Below are 23,731 nucleotides of genomic sequence, written 5' to 3'. Positions count from 1 at the left end.
TTTTAACTTGCTAGTTTAGTCAGATTGGCTCGCTTTGGGTGCCAGCCTCAAGTGGCCATTAGAGGTAATGCACTTTTTGGCACTTCTACAATCTTTTTAAATCAGTTCTTTGTGTTCTAACAGATCTATTGCAATGCTAATAATTAAATAAATTAAAGCCTACTTATAAGGAAGAGGCCTACCTTACTACATTTATGTATATTATATTATCTGTATAGCACTTTAGAGCACACCTTTCACTTTATCAAAAGCACCTTATCAAGCATTTTATTCAGCATCACACTTTAAGCATGGATTTGCACAGTAAAACATTTGCACACAAGAAGTTTAATTATTTATTGAATATTTATTGGGAATTTTAAAAGCAGTTGGGAGCCTTGTTTCAGATCCTGCACAGCTGCTCCTCATCAAGCAATGTGTTGGTTGTCTGTGAGGAGAAAAGAATGGTGATTGAGATTGTGATTAAGGTTTACCAGTAAGGAAAACTAACGCAAATGTGTGTGGGAACTCTAGGACTATAAGTGGTGCAAATAAGTGTTTGTAAGATATGATTACTCACTTTTCTTGCCTGTGTCCTCTTCAAGGTGTTTGGGTAAATGTTTCCCTGGGGGGGTTCAGACACCATTTAAAGGTTCCGGGAGAGACCATGGGCTGAGAGTGTGGTGAATCTTTTTGTGCTTGGGTTTTTATAATATTGGGTTTGGTGTAAAATTAAAGTGTGAAATATTTATTAATATAAAAATGTGCAATGTATTTATGTATTTATTTATTCAAAGTGATATTTTGTATACTGTGAGTGGAATAATGGTTTAGTCTGTGACCGGTTGTCATTAGAGAGGGCTGATTGTGCTGTGAAGAAGCTCGACGAGTGAATTCTTTGTAAGGGGAGCTGTATGGCAAATAAATACTTTTTGTTCCACTACACTTGCCTTGGTCCATCTCACTGTGATTCCAGCCGCTAAGGGCTGCCCTGTTACACTACTGCAACAGTGAGATTATAAATTTCAGTGGAGGTATTATTGTAATCAAAGGCTTTACCTCAGTATTATCACAAATTCACATTCAGAGGTTTTATCAAGTTGGTCTTCCTACAAACTTTGTTGTCCAGAAGTGGCTCTTTAGCCTTTTCCTATTTGTGAATCAGGAAGAAAACTGAATCTACATCCTAATCAACTGAGCACAGAGTGTTGCAGTGGTGTACCTGCGCCTGCTTATCCTCCTGAGGTGTCTCCTTCCCTGCTCCATTTAGAGCCACAGCCCAGCTCGGATCGATCCCTTTCTCCAGCCGCCCGTCATCAATTATTCACCTGATCAGCACTGCTGCTCATTAGATGACTAATCTGGGAGGAGTGAAGAGAGATGAGGTGCTTTGAAACCTGAGACCAAGAGGCAGCAGGGAAGGAAGGGAAGGGTTGGGTCACATCTCCACATCGAGAGGAGAGAGATGGAGGGAGAGTTCATAGATGTGGGATTACCAATTTGTTCGCCTAAGTCCTGACATCCAGGAGAGTTTATAAATCTTTGATGAAACCATAGAATCACTTTGATGAACGTGCACATGGATCACCAACACGGCACACGTGCTGACAGAAGCTTCACGGGTGTTGGCTTATTGAGACAGAGTGGCAGCAGAGCGTGCGTCGACACTGAAAACTGAGAAAGTGGGAGTGGAGCCGGCCAGAAAGATTGCATGTTGCCCTGTCATTACACCCCACCTTAGCTGTTCACGAGAACATCTGTGGTCAGCGTGGGTCACATTTTTACTGTCCTATAAATCTCCCTCGGCTTTCTCCCGGTGACGCCAGTTGTTATTCCAAGTCTTCCTGCCTGTTGTTTTGTGCTCTTGTTTCGACCCAGCCAGACATGCACATCAGGGTCAAATGGAAGAGAAACAGGTACACACACTAACTAAGTACATAAGTGGATCAACGTGTCCAATATGAATAGCGCTGTTTAGTTTAGCTCAACCTCAACACTTCCAGGATTGTTAACGGAGGTTTTGCTCAAAGGCCCGAAGAAAGAAAGAAAGAAAGAAAGAAAGAAAGAGGCAGCCCCTAGCTCTCCTCCTTTCCCACTGATCATATACAAGCAAGGTTGGGGTAGGTGTGTGTGTGTGTTGTGGGAGGCGGGGGGTCGTGGGGGAGGGGGTGGCTTTGATCTCCCCTGTCCCCCTGAGAGCCACAGTGAGGTGGGAGTGCGGCGTGATGGCTGTGGTGTGCGTTTGATTAAAGGGAAATATGCATCAGCGTACAGCGCTTTCCTTTTTATCTGCGCCTGCGATGTGGTGCGATGGTGACGATAATGTAGCAATGTCGCAGCTCTATCTCTGTTTCCACCCAAGCTGAAATCCACCTGAAGTCAAGTGCTTGTAAAGCAGTTTGGAGAAGTTGACAGAGGCTGTCGTTGTTTTGTGTTGTTTGTTTGAGTCCGTAGCGGCCGAATCAATTAGAGCCCAGGACCTGCATTCCACACCGGTGTGGCAATGGGTAGCATGGCTAGGTCCCAGGACACATCAGAGACAGTTTGAGCCTGACAGCATGGAAACTACTATAACGTCAGCATCTCTGTGTTGTGTGTGAATTTGTCGTCTAACAAAGCAGGCAAAGGGGTAAAAGATGGAGATCAATACTCATGACTGGAAGTCCAAAAGCTAGAAGCGTTTGCGCACATGTATCTGTAGAGTACATCAAGACTCTAAAGCAGACAGATGGAGAGTCTGCTGGCAGGGGAGGAGCACTGAGGTAAGGCATATGCAGGCTCACAAACGCCTTTTGGGTAACCCACTTTACTTGACCTTTATATCCATACATACGTGCACGTTTCCAAAGAGAAATATCAATTAATGTCATTGTCTAAATCTCTTCTGGTGAGTATCCTGCAATGCCTCTCTGCTGTTTTTGCTCCAGTGCATTCCTGCAAAATGGTTTCAGGCAATTAAAATCAGTTTCATTATTTATGTGATCATCTTTGCAAAACTTTTGACATTCCCATCAGTGTCAGTTTTAGTTTGGGATTAGTGCTAATTAGCAAATATTAGCATGTCAACACATGTAAGATTGTGACAATAGTAAACATGCATGCAAAACAGCACGTTAGCATATCGATGGCAGTTCTGAGCACTGAGCCCGTGCCATGCATGACTATCTTGTCACCAGTGCCGATGTCTTTCACGTGCAGCCGGCTGCTGGTGAGGTGCCAGAGGTAGGAGCAAAATGAACAATGTCTTTTCCAAACAAGTGGTTTCAAACAAAATCAATCATGACCTTTCTAAAGCTGAGATTTTGGGTTCTGTTTTCAATGATAACCCCGGTAATCATGTCAGGGTTTTTCATTTCAATTCAGTTTTATTTATACATTGTAAGGTAAAGACCCTGCAATAATATTGTGGGGTGGCTGTAGCTCAGGTGGTAGAGAAGGTCATCTACTGATCGGAAGGTTGGTGGTTCGATCCCTGGCTTCCCCAGTCTGCATGCCAAATATCCTTGGGCAAGATACTAACCCCAAATTGCTCTCCGATGCATCCATCGGAGTATGAATGTGTGTGAATGTTACTTAGAAAGCACTTAAAGAAATGTGCTTGTGCGAATGGGTGTGAATGGGTGAATGTACAAGTTGTGTACAGCGCTTTGAGTGCTCAGAAAGAGTAGAAAAGCGCTATATAAGAACCAGTCCATTTACCATTTACCAATAATACAGAGAAAACCCCAATGATCAGATGACTGCTTATGAGCAAGCACTTGGCGACAGTGGGAAGGAAAAACTCCCTTTTAACAGGAAGAACCTCCAGCAGAACCAGACTCAGGGATGAACTGTCAGCTATGACCGTTTGAGGGGGATTGGAGGGAGACGGGACAAGAGACATGGTGTGGAAGCAGGGTTTTAATAGTTTTGCAATTTTCATTAGTTTTTATTTTTATTTAGTTTTGACTTCAGATTTTCAATTTTATACCAGTTTTAATGAGTTTTTACCAATTGTTTGCTAGTTTAGTTTTTATTTTTTTGAAAATCCTTAGTTTAGTTTTGATTTGTTTCAGTTATAGTTTTAGTTGTGTTTGCAATAATTAAGTGTAACAAAATCCCAGTTTTATCATATCAGTCATTCTCTTCTGCTTATCCTTGGGTATGTTGCTATTCCAGCTACCATACTGCACCCTGGACAGGTCGCCTGTCTGTCGCAGGGCTAACACGCAGAGACAGACAACTCACATTCCCACCTATGGGTTCTTTAAATAAATAAATAAAGGCAGATGAACAACCATTGATACCAGGCAACTATAAAATGTATATCTTGGCCCCAATGACACTATTAACTCTCGCAGCACCGGGTGTTCGTAATTTTGGTTCAAGTGAATTGATAAACTTTTTGAAGGTAATTGACTCACACAGTTGTGTAGATATCCCCGTCCTGTTGTCTCGGGATGCATCACGCTGCCTTGCCTGGGGTTAGCTTCTGTTTCTGGGGATGAGGGTTGAGTGTGCTCCCTTACCTTCTCAAGGTAAGCTAGGTTAGCCTTCTTGTGTGAGCTTTTCAAGTGCACTTTAAGGTTTGTGGGATTTTTTTCCCTTTAGAAATGTCCCTCATAATTTGTCTGTTTCCACTACAAGACACTTGCTTTATCCAAAACACAGTCATATTCAAAGTAATCCCAAATTGGACTCTGGCGCTTTCTCCCGACTTTTCCTGACATGATTCTGCGCGTGGACGGAGTAGCAACACAGACGACTCGACTAACGTACTGCCACCTGCTGGCATAATGAGACACAGCAAGAAAAAACCCTGGAAACTAAACTTTATTTTCACCCTTGACTATTGTATGACACACACACATCAACGAAAACTAAACACATAACACACAAAACACTCATTACAGTTTTAGTTAGTTTTCCTTTTTTTGTAAAGTCTCGTTTTTATTTTTATTTCCGTTAACAAAAATGTTTTTTCACTTCTAGTTTTCATCATTTCGTTAGTTTTCGTTAACAATAATAACCTTGCGTGGAAGAGAGTCAGAGATTAATAATAACTAATGATTATTAGTGATTGTTATTCTTTATTGATATAAATAATGCAAGTTATGTATCAGCCACACCCAACCACTCAGCGTCATTACATAAATGAAGTAATGCAAACTTCTTTTTAATAAATCCTGTCCTGTGTGGAAGCTTTTGCAATCAGAACTGTGATCTGAATGCATTTTGGTGCCGAACACATTTTGCTTTTGCAAGAACAGCCGCACAGAATCTCTACAGGCTCCTCTTGTTTGTGTGAATCTTTTATCTGTTTATTTATTCGTTTCTTTTTGTGTTCATTTTGATATTATATTGTAAGTGGAATAGTATGAAGATGTCTAAGGCAAGACAGGCAAGAGAAACAAGCTAGAAATGGTTGATGGAAACAAATAGAAATGCACAATGTATCGCCAACTACTGCACCAGGAACCCGACACTCCCCTAGTGGCCAACCCAAGCCACCAGGGGAGCGGGCCAATGACCACACTAGAACATCCAGCCACGCACCTCAGAACCAACAAGAACCCGAATCCCAGGGAGGGGCAGAAGCGTCCAGACGGGGGCAGTGACCATGTCCCATCTTAAACAAGGCCCAGCAAGCCCCAGCCCCATTATTGTAAAGAGCTAATGTTAAACCTTCAAATACACAGTGGGTGGCATCATGGCGGCTCTGTCCATTGTTTTCAAATACAGTCTATGCTTCCTACAAATTTAGCATTCTGAACTTTAACTTTTCCTGAGTTACTGAGTCTTTAGTGAAAAAAAGAAGAAGAAAAAACATCCACACACACACACACGGTGTCCTGAACAAAGCATATCTTTATTCTCATAAACATCAGGTTCTTCAGGTACATAAACAGCCACAAGCACGAACACTTTCAGTCTTTTGTTATTTTTTTTGTTTCTGACAGCCAACATATCATGTGAGCCAAACACATTACATCGCCTAATGTGAGATTTTTCACTTTCTGACTTTTGCTGACAGTCATACACGCACGTATCTGAGGAGAGAAGAGACTGACCCTTGAGCCTGCCACTTCCTGGTTTGCGTTGAGGGCTTGAAAGCGAAGAACAAGTCACTGATGAACACCCAGACACATCAGAGTACTCTCTCAGTGCTTTGGCCTTCATTCAGTCCCCTGTTTGTGTCAGACACATAAGGACAGCTCTACATGGCTTTTTGTTGCCTGTGCTGGCAATGATATATGCATCTTGTTTCCCCTCCTTCACTGACAGAACAAAGCAGCTGATTCACTAGTTACTCTATGTAAATATATATATATATTTAGTCTCATTATATCTATATATTCTATCTATAGAATAAGTCTATGTAGCATATATATACTTTTGGTAGGTCTTTTAAAAGATTCAGGTACATTCACTTGACCCTGTGATTTTTTTCTTTTCTTCTTCATATGAAAGATACATACAGACAGACGTTAACAGAGCTACTGTGCCCCCCAACCAAGAGCAAGACATTTAAGCACCCCTACCCAAAAAAGAAGCAAACACAACAAATGTCTCAGTGCTGGTTCTTTAAGGACCAATAACAAGCATAAATATTCTCAGAGACCTCTTTAATAATCTATATAGTATAAAATAGCATATTTTCTGGACTTGACAACAGTTTATATTAACTCTATTCAGAGTCTAGGTGCACACAATTCCACAGGTGCGTACATGAGCTGGCAACAACAGGTAGGCGATTCAATGGTTTTCCTTTGCGTATTTACTAAACCAATGGTATTCTGTCAGTGGTTGAAAAAGCTTCAATGCAAACCTCACTTCTACAATCACAAGTGTGAATAGACCCTTGGCATATCACAGAATACACATATAGGCATTAATCGACAAGTCAAGAAGATAGAACTCGGCTTACTGAGGACCATACCAATGATAAGTCACGTTACGCATGAACACCAACATTTTTTTCTGTTTTTTTTTTCTCAGAAGGCCACAAGGATGTCACTTGGGTGCTGGTTAAGAAAAGTGTTCCTTCATGGGTCCAGGTGGACAATGAACCCCAATACTGCCCTTAATCGGACTCTGTTACACGAGCAATACTACACCGAGGATTGTACAGTTACAGAACACTTTTAAACTGTTATGACGCAAAGGCCAGTGGTTAAACTGTCAGCCACTGAGATGGTACGCAATGAACTACTTTTAATTCAGCCGTCCCCGAATAAAATGTTGTTGTAGTATCTAGCCATGCAGACCTGGTAGCTTGAGTCATCTTTAAGATTTCTGACTCTATCCTGATAAATGGAGGTGACTAGAATTCGTTTGTGCTCACATTTTACATATCCGCAGTAATGTTTTGCTCATAAAAATAGCAAAATGAATGGGAAATAACGAGTAGGAAGCTGCAGGAGCTATTGTGACTTATGAACAACAAACTTGGAGCTACAGCAGTTGACTGCTAAACCTTTGTCCTCTGTCCTCTGAAAAATGTGCCTGGTGTTACATGGAAAGGATGATCTGGCTACAAACACTTTTAAACATTTGATCTTGTGTGGTGTCACTTTTCGTTTTGGTTCGGCACGTTTAAAAAAAAAGAAAAAGATAAGAAAATCTGATCTTATCTGCATGGCTAGATATATTAAAGGGTGAAATGACCCCTCGACTATTTCAGTTGGGTCATGGATGACCTCTAATAACTTTTAAATAAACAATAGACAGAAAATATTCATTTGCATTTCCAACGAGATATTAAATACATACTTCCAAACAAAACAAAGTCCAAAAACAACAGTGCAATCAAAATAACATGAAAAATGATATTGTGTATAAACTGGATTCTCTGACCTAGCGAGAGCATCTCTTGCAAATCTTAACACAAAGATCACTTTTCACCACAGGCTTGATTTTATCTTTACTGTTTTTCCTCTTTTACACAAGGTCAGATTGAATGGTGAAAGATGAAACTAGTGCTATAAGAGAACATCTCTATCCCTGTGCTGCTGATTGTTAGAACTGAGTGTGTATGAGGAGGAGCCCACGCCAACCCAAAGGGCCAGTCGGCTAACGTGGGCTTGGAGCGGGAGTTTCCAGATCCCGGTCGGCCTCGCCCTCTTCCTGGCCAGAGTATGAGCTCAGGGCATCCCACAACAGGCTTGGACGCTCACAGTGGTGGTGACACCTCCAGTGCTCCATGACCAGCTCTTTAGTGTCTAGCACCTCACTGCAAAGCACACAGTTAAAAACTGCACCTGTGGCAAGAATGCCGAGGCCTCCGCTGCTTTCTGGTGATGGGAAGACCCCGCTGTCATCGCCTTCCCTTCCTCGGTGGTGGGACATGATGTGCTTCTTAAGCTTGGAGAAAGAAAAGAATTCTTCGTCGCAGCTTCCACACTTGACCAGATTGCGCTTCTCATTTAACTGTCGCCAGTAGTGGGCAGCGTGCTTTACAAGTTCGTTCTCGGCCTCACGGCCTCCCCTTGGGGGTTGGCCCTCACAGAGTTGAATGTGGACCTCCTCCCCGTGCACATATCGCAAATGCATCTTCATGTCTGCAAAGGTGGGAGTGATTGCCTGACAGCGGCCACATTTGATCTGCAGCTCCACAGGATCTTCACAATCCTGTTCATCTGATGGTTCCGGCAAGCTGCCCCTGCAGAGAAATAAAAGGAATAAGGTGCAGTCAGTATCTTTGGCTGTTTAATTCACCTTGCTAGAAGTTAAAGATCAAAAATGAGGTTGCAGCATATATTCATTAGTTATCTCAATCGCTAATAATCTTACCCCTCTACAAGCACGTCTTCCTCGTGATGACTGACTGACGGCTCCACGGTTAGCACCACCTTATGGACCTCTCTCAGATGACTGAAGTATACCCCAACATATCCAAAGGCCTTTTCGCAGAACTCGCAGGATAGAGAACGACGTGGCCGTACCTCAGAGTGATGAAGCTTCTTGTGGGTGCTCAGGCTGCTTGAGTGAGCGTACGTCTTGCGGCAGACGGGGCAGATGTGCGGCCGATTGTTGGCGTGACTGTTCATGTGGCTCTGAAGGTGATGCTTGAATTTGAAGCAGCGGCTGCAGGTGGGGCAGCGATGGGGTGGTCGGCTTCCTATGAACACTCTAGGATGGGAGCCCCCTCTGAGGTGGAGGGTTACCGGGGTTGGCTGAGGTGGACAGTCCAATGCTTTCGTTGTGGTAGAGGTGGAGAGCTGATGACCAAGTATGAGCTCCTGTTCTTGGCCATCTGGCGTAATAGCAGGCAGACTAACCAACTGGGGAACTGTCTCCATCACCAACATGGGCTTGGGTCGAATGCTGCGGTATTTTTTTGAAATATCAACTTCCTTTTGTTTGGATCCTGGAACAACTGCCGGCTGTTTCTCCGGGACCCTTCTACGGAAGAAGGATAAAGACCTTTTCTTGCGGGCTTCAAAAGCTAAGATGTCTTCCATTGTTTTTCTCTTCCTTCCTCTCTTCTTGCCAGGTGGCTTCTGGAGTGTTCCTACAACAGGCATTAATGTGGGCTGGGCCTGAGGCTCTAGACTGGAGTTAGGCACCCGGTTGTGACTCAAGGTTTCAGCTGTCTCGTGGGACTTGGATGTAGAATCTAAAGGGCTGGTGAGTCCTTTCAGGCCAGGTAAACTTTTCTTTTCTGGAGATAAATTATTGAGCTTGGCAGCTGGGATGAGGGTGCTCTTCATTTTAGAGTAGGGCAAAATGGGTAATTTCCCCTTAGGTGGGGATGGGATAATCTGGACTGCTTTACTGAAGATAGCTGGAGAAAGGACAGTGATACTGCCCTGGGTCTGTGCTGCAGCCAGCTTAGATTGGCACACTCTCACTGTAGTCTTATTGTCCTCCGGTGATTTGCTTTGGGAGCTTTTGATGGAAGCAGGGGGGTACTGCAGGTTCTGAATGAGACCAGTGGTGGTAGGTCGTTCTGAGCCATCTGGTGCTCGCTCCAACTGAGAACCCGGGTAGAGGACAGCATTATCTGGTAGAAGAGCAGTAACAGAGATGTCAGAGGAGGCTGGGTCTATTAGAATTAGCTGCTCTGAAGGCTCTTCTTTGGGCACTAGGGTTTCCTTTGTGTGCTTGGTCTCTTGTAGATTCTTCTTAATCGCTGTTGATGCTCCACAACCCACTGATTTGGTCTGTGCTGAGTCAGAAACTCTGGAGGCTGTTTTCACCCTGGCAGGTAGTGGAGGAGATTTGACCTTATCTGTGGTCCCCTTGCTCCTCATTGGCTGGTATCTGGGAATGGGTAGTTTAAGGTTCTTCTGATGCTGCGGCGACTGAGAAGAAACAGAAGGTGGGAGCGCCACCAGGGAGAATGTGCCATCTTGACCTGCTATTTGCATGAGTGCATAGTTTTGGGTGGGCACAATGATGGACTTGGGGCTTGAGGCAGTGGTAGCCTCAGGCAGAGCGGATGAGGGCTGACAGGACTGGACCGCAGGGGAAGGAGAGGGCACCACAGCCGGGGCCTTGGGGGCAATGCTCCGAAACTGAAGGCTCTTCATCTGATGGTCTGCAGTCACTACCAACTGAAACACAAGCATAAAAAACATGCATATAAGTTCATGCACTGAGGGCCTTCAGCTTTTCCAGTCTTAAATTCCCCTTAAACCCCGAACAGCCAACCCATCAGCTAGCCTGCATGCTGACAGGAACAGCCAATAACGAACATCAAGGCCAAGACGTCCTGATCGTATTTACAAATGCAGATATACTTTAAAAATCTCATAAAAACTAAATCGTTTTCCTACTTCTACGTGAAATACTTACCAGCATGCTGCCAAAATGTGCATTGCTGGTGACTAGAACTTGAACTAATAGTCCTTACAAGTATCACGTTTACAAAGCAAAGACTTCTTTGCTTGTGTCTAGGTGTTCATCAGTGACTTCAAGTATCGTAAATCTTGCCCGATTTTGTCTATGAACGTAGCAAGATTTTTCCACATGAACAATGAAAGTCAACGCTGCAACACGTAGCACATGCGCAGGCTTAAACTGGTTTGGTCTAGAGATGGCAACAAGATGTGGTCAGAATGGGCAGGAGATATATTTTGGATGCATTTTTTACTCCTGATGCAAGAACAATTTTCAGAAGCCAAAATTGAACAATTCTCACTGCACTGTTAGTGAGAACTGGTTAGAGTTCATGTCATTGTGGTTGATGGTTCGGACCTTAATATAAATGCAACCCCTCTGCATACCGTCTCCTTTTCTTTCTTTCTTTCTTTTTTTGTGGTGTCGCTACTTTGCAACCCAAGCAAGACAGCAGCAACGTGCAGTGTGTAAAATGCAGGCATATGCACAAGTGTGACAAGCTGTCCTATTACCCATGTCTCTCTAGACCCAAACAGCAGACTCTCTCCCCCCCAGGCTAAGGACAGAGTGCCCCCTTTGATATGGGCTCAGCATGTAGTCAAGGTACATGCTGAGGATCTGTGGTGAAGGGACTCCTTTTACCCCCCCTCCTCACTTCCTGTAAGGATCAGTCAATGGAGCGTGAAAGCTGCTCCCTACTCAACCTGGCCAAAGGCAACGAGGATGTCCCTGAAAAAAAAAAAGACCTGGGTTTATTTTATCATCCCTTGTTCACAAATAACAATTCATGGTAGCCCAGTGGGGATGAGGCTTTGCACTCCGTGTTTCACCTTTCTGACTATGTTGATACAATGAGGGAAACTATAACCTCAGAGTGAGGTTTTAAGCAAGTCTTTATTATCTCAATCTACCATAGCGTTTCCATCCATCAATCAAAAGCCACAGGTATGGTTTTAAAAACAAAGTCAGAATTCCCTTCATTTATATCAATACTCTATCTTTATATCAAAAGCAGGGACAGATTACACTGGAATGCTTCAAAAGGCCTAACTGTAAACAGACTCTGGGATTTCAATTTCACATTATGACCTGAACCTTAATAGCACCGTTTGATACAGGCAATGTTCCAGCTCCACTCTGTAATACCAAACAGCATAAAGTGCAACAATCTGGAGGTGTTACAAAAGGCAAATATTTAAACAAAATCATTTCTCCATACAAAACCCCCTGCCTGCTTTCACGCTCAAAGCCCTGCACACTCAAAAGGAGGAGAGGAAAAGAAAAACGGCAAAGGGCATATTGTTTAACAGCTGGAAGTGTTTCTGTGCACAGATTATTTATACAGTACCCCTACCGCATTACGACTCCATAAAGCTGGAGATATTCCTCCTCTGTGTGGATAGTTGATTCCAATTTGACTGTGACTTTGGCAGAACACAGAGTGGAATAAAACTGTGGGATGTGCGTTCCTCTGGGTGCTTTATGTAGGTATAAAAAGTGAGAGAATGGACTTGAGGCAATACCTGTTGATTAATTCCGCAATGTGTACAATAATTAAGTTTCTATCTGTGGTGTTATTGCGTTGCTGTGCTTTATAAGACCATATTCACTGCAGGAGGAAGAAGTAGGAACAGAAAGAAAGGGGGAAACTTCCTCATGATTTTTGTTCAGGGAATTTATCCTTGGGCAACTTTGTACACAAAGAAAGGAGAAGGCTCAAACTATGTAGGCAGCTGAAGCACAACTGCACAGTCAATAGGCAAACAGAGCAGCCCCAGCAGTGGGAGATCAGGAGGGTTATGAAAACTGTCCTGGTGTAAGATGGCCCCAGTGAGTCGAGCTGAAAGTTGATGACCACCGTTTATGTTCATAAGCTTAAAACAGTATAAATTTACACTCTAAAAATTACCTATCCAAAACCTGAAAACTGAATACCTACCTAACGATCAGCCACCTGATTGTTAGGTAGGTATATATGAATGTTTTCCAGAGCTGCCATTGTCACTTAGCATGCTAACTTTCACTCATTTTAGCTCATTTCAGGATTTAATCTCTGACTGTTTCTTTTGTCCAGACTCCCTCTCCACATCAAACGGCTGTCCCTCCCTGAGCCTTGTTCTGCTGGAGGTTTCTTCCTGTTAAAAGGGGAGTTTTTCCTCCCCACTGTCACCAATTGCTTGCTCGTATGGGATGATCTAATTGTTGAAGTTTTCTCTGTATTATTATAGTGGCTTTAACTTACAATATAAAGCATCTGGAGGCCATGATAAAACCATATTAAACTGAATGTACTGTTATCACAATTAAGACTTGTTCTCATTTTAAGAGGCCCTAAAGACAACACTTTAAAAAACACTTTCGGGCCACATCTGTTAATTCACTTCACTGAATGGGTCAATGACACAACACAGACCCCTTCACTGTTGCGCAGAAGGCAATACAGATATATGTCAAAGTTCTACTTTTAAACTTCCAGCTATTTTTGTAACCCTTCTACAGTTTGTTAATTTCCCTCCGTGTGTTCCTGCTCATAATTTGATTCAGGTCTCCGTACGTGCCTCTATCTACATAACCTGCATTTTAAAAACTCACTTCTTCCACTTCAGGCACATTGGAGAGGGAAGAGACAAAAATGAGAATGAGAAAGAGGAAGGAGCGGGCAAGGGTTTGATTTCTTGTTGATGTAACAGCAGCGGTCAACTTGCCCTGTCATCATTCTCTATTCTCCCCAGAAGGTTATTTTGGTGTTCAAACACAAAAAGACACCAAATGAACAGAAATCAAGAGCAACGGTTGTTTAAAAGCTAGACCTGCAGCCCTTTGCAATGTCCAGTTACAATCAAGCACAAGCTATAATAAAATCCAGCTAGTGTAACTAGAATTTTTAATAGTTTTGTTGTTTTTTTCTGTTTCACGGGTCAAAGCATTTCAAGGCTCAACATCTGATCAAAGAAGACAACAGAATCAAGTCTGTCATTTTCAGTAGACACACAAATGACAGCCAAAGCTTTCAGATACCTTTAGTTGTTATTTTACACATGACAGGATGATGCTGGCACCAGCGTACTTAACCAAATATCCCATTAGGCCCAGTGATGAGCAGTAACTGGATCCTGCCAGATTTTGTCTGTCCACTCTAGGTCTGATCAGCTATGAGTTTTTGAGTTGGCTGCTCTGCTTGCAGTTTCTCCAGACTAGTTGAGCTCTGCAACAAATGGAGATGGTGTTTCTTGACCATTTTATTGGTGAAAGCCTTTTTCAGTCTGGTTACATCACTTTGTTTGGCCATCTACCTTGAATCTTTGAGGGATGATTAGAAAAATCCTAACAGAAAGATGGATCTTAATTCAAGGATGGTCCTGCTACGTGCCCACTCTTTGTCTACGTATAGAGAATGGATAAACTCCAACAAAGCACAGGCTACAGAAGTGCACTCATGTGCAGTCCTCCAAAAAAAAAAAAGGTATAGAAAAAGGAGGGGTTGGGTGATGATGCCATATGTAAATTGGAAAGATAATAGTTTTTAATGTGTACTTTTTTGGGCCTTTCATTTTTATAGACAGTGGAGAGTGGACAGGAAAGTCGGAGAAGATGCACAGCAGAGGGCTTTGGATCGGTCGCTCCATTTCACCTTTGCGCCATGTTCGCCTGCTAATCGTGTGATCTAAGCTAGCATCAATGTAAACCAGACTCACCTCAGTAAAGCTCAGATTAGTGTGCCGTGACAAAGATTGCTCATTAAATAAAATTCACAGTAATTACAAAGAAGTCTTTGCTTTGTAAATGTGATTTATTGTGTGCAGAAAAATGAGCAAGAAGTGCATTTAATTCATAAAACGTCAAGGGCCTGTGAACACTTTCCAAAATAACTCATCCACACACTGATGGCCGACATGCTCCCGTAAAGAAAAATGTCTTCGAATGCGAACCCCATTCACCTTAACTGTTACGCAGCTTTGACTCGAGGGGGCATAACACAACAACGCTAAGAGACAAATGTGCAAGCAGGTCACTGATGCTACTCAAACTGCTGCTGGATTCAAAATGCCAACTGCTCCGATCTGACTGGGGTCAGAGGTCACTGCTAGGGTGATGCAGAAATCTGGTTTCTGGAGAGAATGTAAGAAACTAAGGAAGAAAGAAGAAAAACGATAGTGTGTGTGAGAGAAAGAGGGGGGTTGCTCCACAGAGACAGATTATCAGGTAAAGCCAGAGGGGTGAGAGGTGAGGATCTGGTGTTTATGCTGGAAACAGGTCAGGGGTGAGCAGCAGGGCAGAGTGGGGACGGGCCAGGCATCCACCTGGAATGGAATGACATGGTATGAACGGCAGACGCTTTACTCACACACACAAAAACGTCAGCTCACGCTCTCAAAGCTGAACGTTGGTCACATGAAGATCTGGTCCAGCCAAGACCGACTGGCCGACCAGCCAAAACAACCCACCTATTGTTAGGCAGTAATGCAATTTAGTGAGAGCTGAAAGCGCCACTTTGTTCAGTGTCAAAACATGAAGAGCACCGTGTTTGGGGAGCATCCCCGATGCGTTCTGTGATTCTGCTTTGTCTCACTTTTAGCCAAACAACTACTGTTTAAACTGCAGAGTGCAGCATTTTGCTTCCTATCTATGAAGGCGGTGGCAAGGACCCAAACATAACAACAACCACATCTCGAAAAAAGAAAAAAAAAACATTTAAAAAAACCCAATTCTCACATGAAAACGAAGCAGACAATAAGGAAGGGAGAAAGGGGAGGTAATTTCTTTTTTTTCCTCTCACAGTGAGTTTTGAAGAAATCAAATCTGAAGTATTTTGGGGAAAGGAGAGCAGAGGAGTGTGAGGTTTGTTATCTCTTCTTGTAGGTGAGAGCAATGCTCATCTGGGACTCACAGATAGAGTCTGGAGATGGAGGGGGTCTGGAATGAGACTGCGTGTGTGTGTGTGTGTGTGTGTGCGTGTGTGTGAGTGAGTGTGTGTGAGAGAGAGAGAGAAGACTTAAAAAACAGCAGAGGCCAAGCTCCCCCAGGTTTTAGCCCAGATGAAAGGCCAGGATCTGGACTAGATAAGAGAGCAGATCATGGGGGGTCGGGGCCAGTCGGCTGTGAGAAGCCATGTCCAGCGGCCATCTCTCAGCAGCCCCCTCTCTCTTGCACGCACACACACACACACACATTATGTGTGGGATAAGTAAATGTGAGAGAGTTAGTTAAAAAGATAAACCTTTCTTGCCTTTGTTAAGATGCAAAAACATAAAAAAAAACCCAAAAATGCATCCAAGAGGAAATGACATCATTCCCTCCTGTGTAAAGTTATCTGTGCTCCATTGCTTCTGCCTGCATGCATGCTAACTACTCATTTTTGCGCACCAGCTTGTATATGCATGTGTGTGTGGGTGAAAGCATGAAAGCAGTCATGGGGTAATGAAGTCAGTGTTCTTGCTTTATCTCAGGGTGCTGCTGAATGAGAGAGCCAAAGAAGAGGCGCACACGCTGCCAACATCCAGCTGCTCCTTTTCACCTCTTCACCGGACAACAAACAGCGAAAGGTGTTGTAAGACAGAACATCAGAACACCATATGGTATTCAGCGCACGCACACACACATATGTCATCCACTGTCACCTGAGCAAATCAATGCAAGAGAGAAATCCATTCCAATTAGGATCCGGCTGCTCTGCCCTGCATGTGGATGTAGATGAATCAATAAAGAAATCCCACCACTGATCTGCCATTCACCGTACAGAACACACTCAACTCAGACTCTGGGTGCTTTGCTTTCATTCACTTGCAAAATAAGGAAGTGTAGGCACTCGTCCTTTTTATATGAATCCAAATAATTTTCTATTCAAAGGATTCCAAAGTGGTCAGTAAAAAAATGGAGGTCCTGCCCTTTAAAAGCAGGATCCTGTAAACCCCCGACAGCCAGCGACCTGTGACCCGATGTCCACAGCGAGGCCATGCGTCATTCCCCGGGAAGCCGTAGCGTCCTCAATCATCCGTGCTTGCAGATGACCCAAATGAGCGTACGAGCACACATAAACAGACGCGGCCACGTGCACGCAGCTGATGTGGCTCCCGGCTCTGAGCTGAGTGACATCGACACGGATGCGAAGTGACAGCAGTGTGTCAAAGTGCATGTAACTGCGTAGAGGTAGGTGTGTGTGTATTCAAGGTCGGAAGTGTTAACGTGGCCCTCCTCCCCCGCCTCGACGCCCTCGGGCATCCAGCGCTGTGTTAGCCATCCAGACTTTGCTCAGCACTAAAACCTTTACCTGACCTTTCCCTCTGCTGTGACATTTGGGCCCTTCTGAGCAGGTCAAACAGCACTAAACAGTGGTGGAAAAGCAGAGGGGAGTTGGAGGTGAAAAGGAAAGAAGAGAGGGATGAGAGCTGTCAGAGATGACAAGACGTGTTACAGGACAGCCACTTGGGACCATTTTAGTTAAGAAACTGCCATCCAAAACTGTACATAACTGCACTATTTGCACTGAAATCCACAAAGAAGAACCGGCATTGACGAGATCTCTTAGCTTTGTTTACCTGGTAGTAGGCACAGGCACAGTAGGTTAAACACATAAAAGTATTGATACTCGTAGATGTACAACAGCAGAAGCTGCCTTCACCAGTAAGGAAGCAAACCAGGATTTGGCAAGCCCCACTGTGGACACCAATCTCCAACAAGTATACAGGGTGGGCCATTTATATGAATACACCGTAATAACATGGGAATGGTTGGTGATATTAAAGTCCTGTTTGTGGCACATTAGTATATGTGAGGGGGCAAACTCCTCAAGATGGGTGGTGACCATGGTGGCCATTTAGAAGTCGGCCATCTTGGATACAACTTTTTTTTTTTTCAATAGGAAGAGGGCCATGTGACACATCAAACTTATTGGTAATGTCACAAGAAAAACAATGGTGTGCTTGGTTTCAACGTAACTTTATTCTTTCATGAGTTATTTACAAGTTTCTCTTTGTTCACAGCCATTAACATGTTGAAGAGGTTAACGCGTGAGGAGCGGATCGAAATCGTGTTGTCTGAGCGGATCGAAATCGTGTTATCTGGTTAACGCCGTAACCGGGTCATTGCAGCAGATTGGGCGCACCAAATTTGCAGAATGGGCAAAACAAAAATTGGAAGGACCCTCAGTTCACGCAGAAGATTTTGTTCAGTGATGAGGCAAACTTTTATGTGAATGGTGAAGTTAACAAACAAAACCACCGCTACTGGTCTGATACTAACCCACATTGGATGGATCCCTCCAAGACTGTTGGAACAACAAAAGTGATGGTTTGGTGTGGTATGTGGGGTACAACAATAGTGGGTCCATTCTTCATCAATGGAAACCTCAAGGCCACTGGATATTTGAAATTGCTACATGATGATGTGTTTCCCTCTTTATGCACTGAAGCTGGCACCTTACCCGAGTTTTTCCAGCAAGATGGTGCACCACCACATTATGGGTGCCAGGTCCGAGCATTCCTAGATGAACAGTTTCCTGGAAAGTGGATTGGTCGTCATGGGCCAGTTGAATGGCCCCCAAGGTCTCCCGATCTGACCCCCTTAGACTTTTATCTTTGGGGTCATCTGAAGGCAATTGTCTATGGTGTGAAGATACGAGATGTGCAGCACCTGAAACTACGGATACTGGATGCCTGTGCTGGCATTTCTCCTGCGGTGTGAAGAGTGGGAGAAGAGGGTTGCATTGACAATCCAACACAATGGGCAGCACATTGAGCACATTTTATAAGTGGTCAGAAACTTGTAAATAACTCATGAAAGAATAAAGTTATGTTGAAACCAAGCACACCGTTGTTTTTCTTGTGACATTACCAATCCGGTCGTTAAGTGATGACGTGATGAATCCTACTTCCGGGCCTAAAGTAGTCTGCGTTTAATATGGCTTTTGTGTTGTTAACATGTTTAATGTTTTGTATTTTCTTCTATTTAATCTCAAAAAGCTCCTAAAACAGTCAGTGATCATTGTTGACCTTCCTCGGCTTTTATTACCGCTAATCATTTATTTAAGCTCAGTTTTTAAAACCTTAGGATGTAACTACAGCCCAGCCCATGCAGCAGTATATTAATAACTAACCTCGTATTGTGGATGGATTATCTCAGTTGTTCTCCTGGCTGAAGTTTGGTCCTTTTACAGCATCCTGCCATGCGATTACATTTGTTCCTGACCACCGAGAACACTCACGTTAACTTTTATCGAGTGGAAAAAAAGTTAGCTTGTTTATATTATGCTAACATAGCTGTGTCGCTAGCGGTCACGTAGCATATCATTATATACCAGCTAGCCAAACTTCAGTAACCCTACAAACGTCACTGCTGTTTAGTTTTCTGTCTTCATTTATGTTGGAAGCGATAACAGAGCTGTACGTTTTAATTTGTTTCCAAAACCCCGCAGTCAGGACATGCTATATTGTATTTAGATAGAAGCTAGCGAGCTAACTTCCTGCTAACTTCTAACTCCATTAAATGTCATAAATTCCGTTTTCATGGATGCCTGGATGTTAAACTCAATTGTTACACCTGGTAGAGCAGAACGCTGATCATTTTATTAAAGATGAAAGACTTTAGACAGTTTTTCAACTTTCAGTAATGCCACAGTGATCGTTTGATATATGGACCTGCTGCGGAGTTTAGGCCCAGACACGGCTAGTGATGTCAGACTTAACGACCGGATAAGTTTGATGTGTCACATGGCCCTCTTCCTATTGAAAAAAGAAAAGTTGTATCCAAGATGGCCGACTTCTAAATGGCCACCATGGTCACCACCCATCTTGAGGAGTTTGCCCCCTCACATATACTAATGTGCCACAAACAGGACTTAATTATCACCAACCATTCCCATGTTATTATGGTGTATCCATATAAATGGCCCACCCTGTACTAGAAGGTCGCCTAGGTGGCTGCTGTGGCATCAGATCTCTCTTTTGCTTACTCTGAGTCGTCTAGTTTGAAATAGAAGTTACATAAACTGTTGTTCTGTGACACCAGAAATTTGACCTGCAACATTTAAGAAAAAAAGATTTGAAAAGTGCTTTAAAAAAACCTCTATACATTGAATGCATCCTCAGGTAAGTGTGCACAAAGCTGAACTATTCTCGCACAGTCTTTGTACTAAGGAGACGGCTGGTTAAAGACTGTTTAGTGTCCAGTGGAACATTTGTGTTGCCACATGCACCTCTGTTGGGTAAGTCCACTAAAAGTTCAGGGATGTAGCGTGAAAGCGGCTTTAGTCATGCAACAAAGAGCCAGCTGGAACTGGTGCAACTGAGGCTGCAGTGTTTGAAATTTCAAAATCGCTAAGCTGCAGAGTCAAGTAGGTTTACAGTGAATCGGGCACAAGCAAAAACAGACGTCCAGCGAAGTGGGTGTCAAATCCTTTAGCCTTCACCTGGTGACCTCGCAACACCACAATCATACCCAGTGCCTGGCAGACTGCAAAGACTTGTTAAAGCATGAAGGCTTTGAACTTTGAGCTTTCTTTTTTTTTCTCTAAATCTTGTGAGATTACGTACAATCCAGTCGATTTAAGCAGCAATCTGAGCCCTGACATCTCACAGATATTCACTGGCGGATGGATAACGGTGCACGACACAGAGCATTAAGGGCCAAAGAACAAGCACTGAGCGCAAGATATGTACAACCACCTGATTGTCAAACACATACAGTGGGGCAAAAAAGTATTTAGTCAGCCACCGATTGTGCAAGTTGCCCCACTTAAAATGATGACAGAGGTCAGTAATTTGCACCAGAGGTACACTTCAACTGTGAGAGACAGAATGTGAAAAAAAAATCCATGAATTCACATGGTAGGATTTGTAAAGAATTTATTCGTAAATCAGGGTGGAAAATAAGTATTTGGTCAATAACAAAAATACAACTCAATACTTTGTAACATAACCTTTGTTGGCAATAACAGAGGTCAAACGTTTACTATAGGTCTTTACCAGGTTTGCACACACAGTAGCTGGTATTTTGGCCCATTCCTCCATGCAGATCTTCTCAAGAGCAGTGATGTTTTGGGGCTGTCGCCGAGCAACACGGACTTTCAACTCCCGCCACAGATTTTCTATGGGGTTGAGGTCTGGAGACTGGCTAGGCCACTCCAGGACTTTCAAATGCTTCTTACGGAGCCACTCCTTTGTTGCCCGGGCGGTGTGTTTTGGATCATTGTCATGTTGGAAGACCCAGCCTCGTTTCATCTTCAAAGTTCTCACTGATGGAAGGAGGTTTTGGCTCAAAATCTCACGATACTTGGCCCCATTCATTCTGTCCTTAACACGGATCAGTCGTCCTGTCCCCTTGGCAGAAAAACAGCCCCATAGCATGATGTTTCCACCCCCATGCTTCACAGTAGGTATGGTGTTCTTGGGATGCAACTCAGTATTCTTCTTCCTCCAAACACGACGAGTTGAGTTTATACCAAAAAGTTCTACTTTGGTTTCATCTGACCACATGACATTCTCCCAATCCTCTGCTGTATCATCCATGTGCTCTCTGGCAAACTTCAGACGGGCCTGGACATGCACTGGCTTCAGCAGCGGAACACGTCTGGCACTGCGGGATTTGATTCCCTGCCGTTGTAGTGTGTTACTGATGGTGACCTTTGTTACTTTGGTCCCAGCTCTCTGCAGGTCATTCACCAGGTCCCCCCGTGTGGTTCTGGGATCTTTGCTCACCGTTCTCATGATCATTTTGACCCCACGGGATGAGATCTTGCGTGGAGCCCCAGATCGAGGGAGATTATCAGTGGTCTTGTATGTCTTCCATTTTCTGATGATTGCTCCCACAGTTGATTTTTTCACACCAAGCTGCTTGCCTATTGTAGATTCACTCTTCCCAGTCTGGTGCAGGTCTACAATTCTTTTCCTGGTGTCCTTCGAAAGCTCTTTGGTCTTGGCCATGGCGGAGTTTGGAGTCTGACTGGTTGAGGCTGTGGACAGGTGTCTTTTATACAGATGATGAGGTCAAACAGGTGCCATTCATACAGGTAACGAGTGGGGGACAGAAAAGCTTCTTACAGAAGATGTTACAGGTCTGTGAGAGCCAGGGATTTTCCTTGTTTGAGTAAATAAATACTTATTTTCCACCCTGATTTACGAATAAATTCTTTACAAATCCTACCATGTGAATTCATGGATTTTTTTTCACATTCTGTCTCTCACAGTTGAAGTGTACCTCTGGTGCAAATTACTGACCTCTGTCATCATTTTAAGTGGGGGAACTTGCACAATCGGTGGCTGACTAAATACTTTTTTGCCCCACTGTAGATGCTCAAACAACAAGGCCTGTCCAGTTCTATCTATTCTCCGCTGCTCCTTTGTCCATCGTTTATTAATATGCTCCTCCATCCTTGCTGACAGACTGAGCGATGTTCATTACTCACAAGGAGAAAGCTCAAACACGCCCGCAAATGAAGACTGCACAGAGTTTTTGCTCACGCTGGCCCCGATGAAGAAAAGTGATGCCACTGCAGCCTTGACTGGGGTGCTAAGAAAACACCTGCACTCCCAGACCCACCTTAATGATCACTCGACGCAATGGGAGAACTTTAATGGGGCCCTGGAAGGGAGGAAGGAAGGAAGCTGCCAGCTTGCTAATTTTAGGCACTCTGCATCTCAGATGAAACACTGGAAATGGCAGAGAGGAGGCGTGGAGAGGCGGGAAAGATTTCTGTCTCTCACTTTTGACTTTCTGCATCATGTCTCTCTAACCATCATTACTCCATGCATCCGGTATGAGAGAGTCTCAGAGCTCTTTGATTCTCTGAATCATTTCTCCCTCTCTTCCTGTTTCCTAGCCCTCTCTTTCCCTCCCTCACTTCCCAGCTTTCTCTGCCTCATCCTTCCTTTTTCCAACTCTCCCTTTCATTCGCACCTCCCTCCCCTTCTGCCAGTACCTGAGTAAATAAACAGTGTTGTGTGGGATGCTAATTAGTGCAGGTTCAGGGACGTGACGAGCCCAGAGATGGATAAACAGCAAGGTGGGGAGGAGAAGAGATGAGATGGAGGGGGTGGAGGTGGAGGTAACCCACCCCAAGGGCAACACAACACACGAACACGTCAGATTAGCGGTGAAGGACAGACAAGAATGGTTTTGGCTTTCAACCCAACTCAGGGCGGCACTGAAGCAAAGGGAGCGTAGCAAAGCAGAGGACTTTAAGGGGCTTGCAGGGGAGTGAAGGGTACTGCCAGAGAAGGGTTCACATACTGGAGCTTTGGCCATGTTGAGAGGAAGAAAAAATGTTGTGTGAACCTTCTTAATGACGCCTGCTCCTAGAGACCCAGTGTGAGATCAAAAGAAATGCAGATGAATCCAACAGTTAAAACAAAAACAGGTCAATGTGAGGCAGCTTTTCCATATTTAACGTTGAATTGTCTTTTTGGGGGAGGGGGGTAAGCTGCAGGATGTGTAGGTAAGAAGGTAATGTTACAAAGGAGAGGTAAACGCAAACAAGTACACTCACAAGTGATGAATGTACCTCATTCATCACTTAAAACATTGCATCCCAACCTTTGGGATTCAACAAACACGTCACATGGGCTCAGGAACGCTGTTACTAACAACAACTGTGACTTTCAAATGTGCTCATTATAAACTGGATCCAGACTACTGTCCGCTTTCCATTTACAGTTACAAATTAGGAATAAATAAAGAAACTCTTTTAGTTACTGCTACATATAACAGGTGATCTTTGTCTGTAGGGACCATTTGCGGAACACCTTTGCATCATTTGCAGCCAGAAGTTGTAACAATTCATCCATTCATCTTGTTAGCCAGGTCAACTATTTGATGCTTAGCTGGCAAATGTAACCATTTATACTTTTAGCTAGCCAAACACACTTTATGCTAATAATTCCAGTTTATCTTCTTTGTTCGGCTGATAATTAATTTTTTTATCCACATTAAAGCTAAC

The 23,731-nt window shown here is 43.7% G+C and overlaps 1 protein-coding gene across 3 annotated transcripts in view; it reads right to left on the bottom strand.

The window, feature by feature from the left end:
• Positions 1-5,808: 5,808 nt before the first annotated feature.
• znf438 (zinc finger protein 438) overlaps positions 5,809-23,731 on the bottom strand; it is a 52,761-nt gene continuing 34,838 nt past the window's right edge. For all 3 annotated transcript variants that reach the window (XM_085172005.1, XM_085172004.1, XM_085172003.1), the window contains 2 exons: positions 8,752-10,517; positions 5,809-8,620 (listed from right to left, as the gene is read on the bottom strand). In XM_085172005.1, the coding sequence (XP_085028131.1) occupies positions 8,032-8,620; positions 8,752-10,493 (2,331 nt within the window). In that variant the 5' untranslated portion in view covers positions 10,494-10,517 and the 3' untranslated portion in view covers positions 5,809-8,031. The remainder of the gene's footprint in view (positions 8,621-8,751; positions 10,518-23,731) is intronic.

The sequence above is a fragment of the Neolamprologus multifasciatus genome, chromosome 9 (genome assembly GCF_963576455.1).
Source record: "Neolamprologus multifasciatus chromosome 9, fNeoMul1.2, whole genome shotgun sequence".
Lineage (NCBI taxonomy): Eukaryota > Metazoa > Chordata > Actinopteri > Cichliformes > Cichlidae > Neolamprologus > Neolamprologus multifasciatus.
Note: the sequence above shows the minus strand (reverse complement) of the source record. Positions and strands in the feature narration are given on the sequence as shown.